The sequence below is a fragment of the Herpailurus yagouaroundi genome, unplaced genomic scaffold (genome assembly GCF_014898765.1).
Source record: "Herpailurus yagouaroundi ecotype Mexico unplaced genomic scaffold, PumYag 77, whole genome shotgun sequence".
Classification (NCBI taxonomy): Eukaryota; Metazoa; Chordata; class Mammalia; order Carnivora; family Felidae; genus Herpailurus; species Herpailurus yagouaroundi.
This window is the reverse complement of record NW_024412388.1, coordinates 60432202-60441146: the sequence shown is the minus strand read 5'-3', so window position 1 is coordinate 60441146 and position 8945 is coordinate 60432202. Positions and strand designations below refer to the sequence as shown.

General features: G+C 41.0%; 1 protein-coding gene across 3 annotated transcripts in view; it reads left to right on the top strand.

Annotated features, from left to right (window-relative positions):
* Positions 1-2690: 2690 nt before the first annotated feature.
* The window catches only part of NEGR1 (neuronal growth regulator 1), an 865642-nt gene continuing 859387 nt past the window's right edge, over positions 2691-8945 (top strand). For 2 of the 3 annotated variants that reach the window (XM_040470639.1, XM_040470640.1), the window contains exon 1: positions 2691-2977. In XM_040470639.1, coding sequence (XP_040326573.1) covers positions 2802-2977 — 176 coding nt within the window. In that variant the 5' untranslated portion in view covers positions 2691-2801. The remainder of the gene's footprint in view (positions 2978-8945) is intronic. The other variant, XM_040470638.1, reaches the window with a different exon arrangement.

The window sequence follows — 8945 nt, the reverse complement described above, 5'->3', positions numbered from 1 at the left end:
CCCCCCCCCCCAAGATGTCAGATCTCTGGGAAACAGCAGTTACAAAAGGATGCTTTTCATAGCTTGTACTAGAAAACGCTGGCATCCCATCCTTGCATAAAATAGCACTAAACTGAGTCACAATGCCGGAAGCTGTGCCTTCTGCTTCTTTTCAATGGGATCTAGATCATTTCTAGAGAAAATATTAAATAATACTGCATAGTTTTGCCCATGCATATGACATGCTGATTCTTCTAATCTCCCGTTTGCCCTAGATAATTTTAAGCTTTATCCATCAGCGTACCACGGGAGAAAGAAAAACACAGTTAACAAGATGACAGTGTTATCTAGGTATTTGGCACCAATATTAGCAAGAGTCTGTCATTTGACAATTATTTCCCTAGCATACCAGACGGTAAAGAAAATGTTTTCATTCATCCGCAAATGACTAACATTTTATTGATGTCTCAAAATGCGGTTGAATACTACTGCACTCTCAATTTCTGAGCCGGGTTTGAGAGTTAAGCTTGAATACTAATAACAGTAACTCCTGCTGCAAACGTCTCGGTTAATTGCCTAGCCTTGGAGTGTCAGTTCAACAGAGAGGCGTTGCTGGTTAGGGGCTCTTGAAGCAGCCAGTTTGGTGGTCACAGGTGATGGGAACACTTCCCTTTCCCCATTTCCCCCCATATATCCTCATGCACTGCGATAAAAATCACCCTGAGCACCGATACCACCAAGCAAAACGACTCCCTGCCTGCCTCGTAAAGAGCTCAGTCTGGGGAGGCAGCCGGATGCTGACCCCTGCAGAGATTATTGCTTCTGTGCGCTTTGCCAAAGGTTCCTGCTAGCATTATGGAAAACGAGTTGGGGATGTGCGCTTTTGCTTTATTTATTTCCTCCAAGGGAAGAAGGACTGGAGTCAAGGCGAAGAAAATCTTCAAAGACTGCTTAAGGGAAATGAGGGTGGTGGTGGTGGTGGTGAGCATATTTTTTTAATTACTTGTTTCTCTCCACTTCCCCGCTCTGCTTCCCAAACTCCTCACTGAAGAAGATTGATTGGCGTAACTGCTATTGACTCCAGCCTCGGTTCTCGCATTGATCTGTAAATGGCCCGGAATAGCTAAAGGGTCTTGAATCTGGAAATGAGTTTAACAAGCGAAGAAGTAGGAAAGGGTAGGGGGCGGCCCCTTGCGCAGCACCTGGCTCTGCCTTAGGCCAGGACAGCGGCTCCCAGCGGCGGGGCGAGCGGTTAGGAGGCTGCGGCGTGCGAAACAAGAGGGAGCCGCTCTGTGCCGCGAGGAGGAAATCTGTCCAACCTGGTTAGGAGGCTGTTAAAAAAAAAATATAACCCCGTGACTCGTTAAACCCGAAAACTCTGCCCCGTCTAGATTCGGATGCGCTGATCATTATGCCTGATAGGCTCAAAGGGGTTAAACTGCCTCTTACATAACAGGACTGCCTGGCTCTACACAATTAAAACACTTGATTGCAGTCTCTTCCCGACTGCGTCCAGCCTCGACCCGCCCCGTCCCTCCCACCGCGCCTGCGTGCCGCGCGCCCACAGGCCCGTGCGCGCGCATATCACACACACACATCCATACACACCCTCCGCTTCGACCATGCCTCACACACACACCGTTTAGTGTCAGCATGCACGAGGGACGGGTAGCGGGCGCCCTCCAATCCGTATTGACTGACCCAGTAGACACACCAGCTTCGCTACCGCAGGGCCTTGCACGCACCCTTTCAGGTGCCCTCAAAAAGCAGCGCTCCCGCCACCGTCCTATTTCCGAAAAGAGGTAAAGAGTGAACTAGTTGGCCGATTGTAGCCAACTTGTCGACTGTAGTGCCGTCGTCCAAGCGAGATTGGAAAAAAATAAACAATAAAATCTCACGGTCCTCAGCGTCATGATGGCGCCGACTACAACTTGGAGGACTTTAAAGTTACGGTGTCTCATGAGGTAAAACGCACCAGAGAGGAAAAGCAATGCGCCCCTCGGCTCTCTTCACCTCAGCACCAACACGGAGACTTTTCTAGCAAAACATCTCTAGTGCACATGACAAGAAGGGTAGCATTTTGTCTAAGACCCAGCTCTCTTTTCCTCTCACTTTGCGTAATTGTGATATACCTCCTCGGGATTTTTTTCCTCCGTTTTCTTTCTTTTTTTTCTCCCCTTCATCCCCCCCCCCCATCCCGCTGCATCCCCAGTCCCCGGGCGGGGTTGCTAAGGAAACGGCCGCTTGGCAACGCGCGCGAGCCCGGGGGCCAGCGGCCGCCGCTGCGCCCCGCGCTGCTTCTGCTGCTGCTGCTGCGATTGCAGCCGCCCGCCGCCGCCGCTCGCCCTGCCTCCGCCGCCGCCGCGCCTCCTCCCTCACTCGCCGGCGCGCTCGCCTCCTCGCTAGATGGTGTGCGAGCCGCCCGAGAATTAGACTCACTCCGGACTCGGCCAAACGCAACCGAGAGGAGGTGTAGTGTGGTGCCAGGGGGTGGGAGGGGAGGGAGGGAGGGAAAGCGAAGAGAAGGAGGAGGGGAGGCAAAAAAAAAAAAAAAAAAAAAAAAAAAAGAGAGAGAGAGAGAGAGAGAAACAACAGCCAACAACTAGAGGGGGAAGGAAAAAAAAAGAAAGGAAAGAAACCCCCCACCCCCCCACCTCCCAAAACTCCCCCCACCAAATAAGAAAAAAAAAAAAAAAGAAAAAAGAAAAAAAAAGAAAAAAAATCCTGTGGCGCGCCGCCTGGTTCCCGGGAAGACTCGCCAGCACCAGGGGGTGGGGGAGTGCGAGCTGAAAGCTGCTGGAGAGTGAGCAGCCCTAGCAGGGATGGACATGATGCTGTTGGTGCAGGGTGCTTGTTGCTCGAACCAGTGGCTGGCGGCGGTGCTCCTCAGCCTGTGCTGCCTGCTACCCTCCTGCCTCCCGGCTGGACAGAGTGTGGACTTCCCCTGGGCGGCCGTGGACAACATGATGGTCAGAAAAGGGGACACGGCGGTGCTTAGGTAGGATGAACGACGTGCTTTTCGTACTTGTCTCAGTCTTTCTTTCTGTGTCTCTTTCCACCCTTCTTGCTTTTATTTATTTATTTATTTATTTAACCCCGAGTAAGAATGCTGGTGGTGATCACCATCAAAAAACCACACCGCAAGGAATACAGGTGCTGCTTCTGCCCGGTGCCTGGCCCCTTGATGCTGGGGCAGGTAGGAAGCTGGACGCGTGATGCTAAAGCACTTTGCGGGAACGCCAAGTAGCCCAGGGATGAGTGAAGTGTGAGGTTTAGGAGGGGCAGGTGCCACTTTGAAACTCAATTCACAAGGTCTCTGTTTTACTGTCATGGGGTACTCGTGGAGAGTCTGACAAGTTTATCAGGTTTGTTTCTATTTTACTCTAGCCTAAGCGACTTTTTCAAACTGCTGCCTCCCTGCTCCCATTTATTTTCCCTTTCACTTGGACACTTAGGCTCAATTTCTCCCTCCTCAGCTTTCTTTCCGCTGATCGTTTTCTTCCCTCTCTCTTTTCTCCCTCCTCATTTTCTTTTCCCATTTTTCCACTTCCTTCCTACTCTCCTTTTCCTCTACTGCCTCTTTTTGTCCCTTTTCTGTGCTCTCTCTATTCTTTCCTCCCTTTTCTATTTTCTCCTCCTGTATATCTTCACCACTCTGATTTCTGATCATATTTAACCGCCTTTCTTCCACTCTTCACCTTTCTCCATCCCTTCTTTTTCTCCCTTATTAATGTTCCTATTCTGTGGTCTTGTCTCCCTGTTTTTGACTCACATTCCCCATCCCTCTTCCCACATCCTTTCCCATCATCGTCACATACACATGCATGTTCCCTCTGAACCCTTACAGTACCATCTTCTCACACTCACAAATCTCTTTCCCTTAAACACACTCACTCACATACTCTCTGTTTCACATCCTCACACACACTGGCCCTTCCGTGTTCTAACAGCCACTTTCATATTCACATTCTCTTTCACTGTTTAAAAGGCACACACTCCTTTACTGTTCCACACACTCACTCTCACACATGTGTACACATGGTCCCTCTATGTTTTTCTCTCTCTCTTTCTCTCTGTTTCTCTGTCTCTTCTTTCTCCTTTCCTTCCTCCCTCATTCCATCTTTAGTTTTACTTCTTTTTCTCACCCTTCTTTCCTCCCTTCTTTTCCCTAAGGTTGAGCACCGAAATGTTTTGTCATTAGTGAACATCCGTAGCCCGATTTTACCCCAAAGCAACACTGCAGAGTGAGATCCTGGAAACATTTTTTTTTTCTCTTGTGAAAATATGAATTGATGATCAGCAGTGCTTAGATCTAAACAAAGCTAAACACTCTTATTCCTTCATTTCTCATCGCCCTGCCTTCTCCCCCTGACACCCCCAGCTGACGTACACTTCAAATCTCCCTGAAAGATCTTCTTTCTCTCCACTGGGTGGTAGTTGGCTTGTAAGTGTGGATGCACAAAATCAGTATACGCGGCATGTCTAAGGTGAAAGAGAGTAGGCTATGTTTCTGTTTGAATTGTGCAACATATTTTAAATTTAATGATCTGGGTTCTGGGTGTGGTATATGTTTTACACCTCCTGAAACATGCTTATGAGTCCAAATTTGTGTGGAATACTATAATACTTTCTGACATACCCTAATAACTAATATGCTTTTATAATATATGTTATCTTTGCTGCTGTAAATACAAAATGCCACTGAATGTATACAAAAATAGCAAATCATTTGTTATAACTTTAATACCTTTTCATTGCTGGTAAAAGCTATGAACTCTATGTCACATAGAGGGTATAAATAAAATGCACATTTTCTTTTTTTTATATTAAGTTTGTTTTGGAAGTTTGAACAACAGTGGTAAGAACGAAACTATCTTCAGAGGCTGCAAACACATATCATGGGGGCTGCAATCTATGTGTTTGTAGCAGTGCACTGCTTATTTGTAATGAGCATTAACATTTTCAACCTAAAGGGTTTGATAGACTACTTGCCTTTTGATAATATATCTTGGCATTTTGTTTCTAATGAATCTAATACATGCTATGGCTAACTAAAATAGCTGGAACCACATTCTGCTTCTAGGAGACCTATATTTAGTTCACCCATCACTTACAGTAGTGAAGCTTCTCTAACTAGTGGGGGCAATATCTTTCTAGTGTTATTGCTTTGGTGCAGCCCTTGTTTACTTGTGTACATGGTACCACATCCATTTATAGGCTGTATCCTGAGTTTTGTAATATCTTAATGAGAGAACTTTTGACTTTTAAACTTTTTAGAAAGAATAGAATCTGTCTCTTCTAAGTGATTTTTTTTTTTTACCGATTACAGTGTTTATTTTTTTAATAAACAGAATAATTTTGTGTCCTATGAAACAGAAATCCTATCAGCATTACTTTTTACCCAGAGTCATTTGGGTGGTACTAATTCTGTAATTCTCTAGGGAGTATCCCACTTTTTACCTTTCTACATTGCTCATAGGTTTTTAAACTATTTTAATGCATGCATTTATAAGAAATTTTCTCTCTGTTAAAAAAATGTTACATTGTATGCATTGTTTTTCTTGACTCTTCTTCTGCATCTGGCATTTACTCTGTCCATAGGCCACTACAGGACTATGGAGCTTAAGGACTAATTGAGTGTGTAAGTCAGGTGCCATATTTCTTATCAAAAGTAATGTCGTAGTTATAGTTTATGTTTTTACATTGGAGACTTAGAATTATATTTGATGGTATTCTCTAATTAATTAGGAAACAAAACAAAACAAAATTTACCCTCCTGCCTACACCCCCTCACATCAAAGTACAAAAATCTGGTGTTCAGGAGAACACTTTACTGAATTACACGATATCATTCATTAAGCTTTACCCAATAGGCTCTATTTTTAATGTAACACATTCCTCAAAAGTGTCTCTAATAAAAAGCAAGTAGTGGTATAGCAGTTATCAAATAACTTTAAGAGCTAAAGGCCCGAAAGTGCAAAAATGTCGGTCAGTGACTCTGTTGCTTGTGGTTACATTAATGAAACAGAAGTTTAAAGGTCAAATGATACATTTCTATCTTCTAAATGCCAGAATGTCTGTTTTAGAGAAAAAAAATAAAGAAAAACAAAAGTTTCCCTAAGTGGCATTATGATACGAAAGGGAAATCATTCTGTGATCTACTATGTGTATCATTTTATAAATCATCTTCTCTGTTTAGCTTAGTGAACTTATAATGAAATTCCATTTCATAATTGCAGCATTCTTATCATTTGAACTTTGCCTTTAAAGTTAGTGAAGCAATATATTAAATTTCAAAATTCCCCTTACTTCTAATAATGTTATTCACTGATAAATCTCTGAAGGATTCACTTGAGCTATTTGGACCTTCTTGATAATGTATTTAATGATACATCTATTCAATATAGAGAATTTGGTACCTCCTTTACTTAAACTTTGGATTTCATTAAATGCATGCATGTCTTAGAGTGCATTGTAATTTGCTACAAACACAAATTAATGTTTGCATTAATTTATTAAATATCAACTTAAATTGCTACTATGTTTAATACATATTTTATTTTATGTATTTTATGCCTAACAAAATTTGTTAATCTGCATGTGGAGAAATTAACTTTTTCTCCAGTCTTCAAATTGCATTTTGTAGCACATGGAAGATAGGAGTTAATGTTTCCTGGGGTGACATAGCAAAGAACAGAAGATGCTAGAACCACATTAGTCACATTGCAGGACCCTCTGTTTCTAGACCTGGAGAATCAAGGGGAACATAATAAGGTTCTGGATCAGTACATCAATTTCAGATGACTTTTAAAATATTGGTTTGCAGTCGCTTTAATGTGAATCAGTTGCTTTATTCATACCTTATTAACAAACACAGCTATGTTAACATGTCCAAAATGTGTAATATTCTTTAGAAACAATACAAGGAACATCCTCATTTATATCCTCACAGTGCCTGAACATTTTCTTAAATACATGTCATTTTTAAGTTAATTCTTTCAATCTGTTTCAACTTCAGCTCTTCTGTATGAATTTTGTACATTTTAAGCCGCCTTCCTGATATGAATTCAAAATATCCTATTCTCTGCTTGTCATGCTTTAATCAAAGAAAGGAAGAGAGATTCTTTTCTTAAATGTGATATCTTCTTTTATCTTAGCAAAGTTGAACACATGCTGTCATTTTAACACTGTAGGTTTGAATGGAGGTTATATGAGATCCCAATATGATATTGTAATATGAAGGACGATTTTTGCTTACAGCAGAGAACATAGGGCACATTTGCACAGAAGATATTTTCGTTGGAAGCTACAAAACTTTCGCACGTAGATTTATAAGTGGATATGATGAGTATTTATCACTTCTTGGAACTATTTGTCCTATACATTCGCCTTTTGATTAGACTACATTAATTAGTTTGGTTTGAAATGCATGCTATTGGATATAAGAAAGTAAAGGATTTATTTATGAGAATGCAGAATTACCTATAGTAGTAGAAATCAATTGTGCTGTGCTTTTGGTAAATCATTGGATTGTCTAATATTGTCTGTTGAGTCATTCCTACACATTGATGCATTACATATTTCAAATACATTGTTTAACTATGTAGGTGATTTCAGTTTAGAATATTAAGGCATTATTTAAAGACCTATAAGCTTATTAAGTAGTGTTGAACAAATATTTTTAAAATTCTGAAGTTTTTTTCCCTTCTTTAAAAAAGAAGGGGAAATAGATTATCTTATTGAGTCATTTGGGAAAAATGTGTTCTAGAATACAGAATAAAATGCTACACTGTTACCTGTAGTGACTTGCAAAGCTGTTCAATTAGCATGACACATTGTTTTGTATATTAATACACAATCATTTGTTATATTAAAGGACAATGTAGTATATTAAATTTTTTCTAGGTAAATTTATTTTGCCTAGTCTTTTCAGTTTAGAAGAATTGATAAACCCATGTGATTGTATAAATCTCTGAACACATTCATGTTAATGAACTACTTATTTTAAATAGATTGGCTTTGAAATTAAACACCTCCATGAAATAAGTTATTTTTTTGCAATACCTGACCTCTGAAGAGCTTAGAGGAATGTTCACATCTTGTTTGTGACAGTTCTGGGCCCAATTAACCAGTCCAACCTTTGTCCTTCTGCTACCCTAGGCTATTGGAGATAGATGGTAGAGCTAATCCCTGAGACAACATTTCCCAGTCAGCCACTGTCATCTGCCTTCAGGTTGTGTAGTTGCACAATGGAGGGGAGTTTGGGGAGAGGAGAGGACGTGATGAGTGAGACTCTCCATTCTTCATTGCTTTGGGCAGCACCCAGCAGTGTCTCCATCTCCCAGGGGAACCACTTTGTTCCATCCTCCCCTGGATCACTGGCTCATGGACTTCTATTTACACTCTCATCTATTCATTCTCATATCTTAGGAGTAGTAGTGGCTTCCTGCTCTTCTAATTTCCTGAGCTGTCTTACCATTACCTCTATGGCTTCTCAGCTTTTCTAAACACTTTGTAATCAGTTTCTTTCATTAAATCCCTCTGTTTTAAATAACCTGAATGTTTTAAGTTTTGCTAGTGGAACCCTGATTGATATATAGTGAAAGGTAATAGCTTCAGTTATTTTAATTATATTTGATTAAATGACTACTTTGCCCACGGCATGATAAATGTTGGTTACTAGCACTAGATATAGGAGTTGTTTAGCGAGACGTGCATAGAAGTTAAACCATAATGATATTAGGGCATATTACAAAGAAGAAAGATTTTCCTGCACCCAGATTATGGTGAGAATAATAAACGAAATGTGTAAATATTTAATTAAATATACATTGATTAATAATATTTGAGTTAGTAATGTTACTATGGGTGGGAACATAAAGAAGTTGATGAATATATATTGGCAAGATTCAATAATTCTTTCTTTCTTTCTTTCTTTCTTTCTTTCTTTCTTTCTTTCTTTCTTT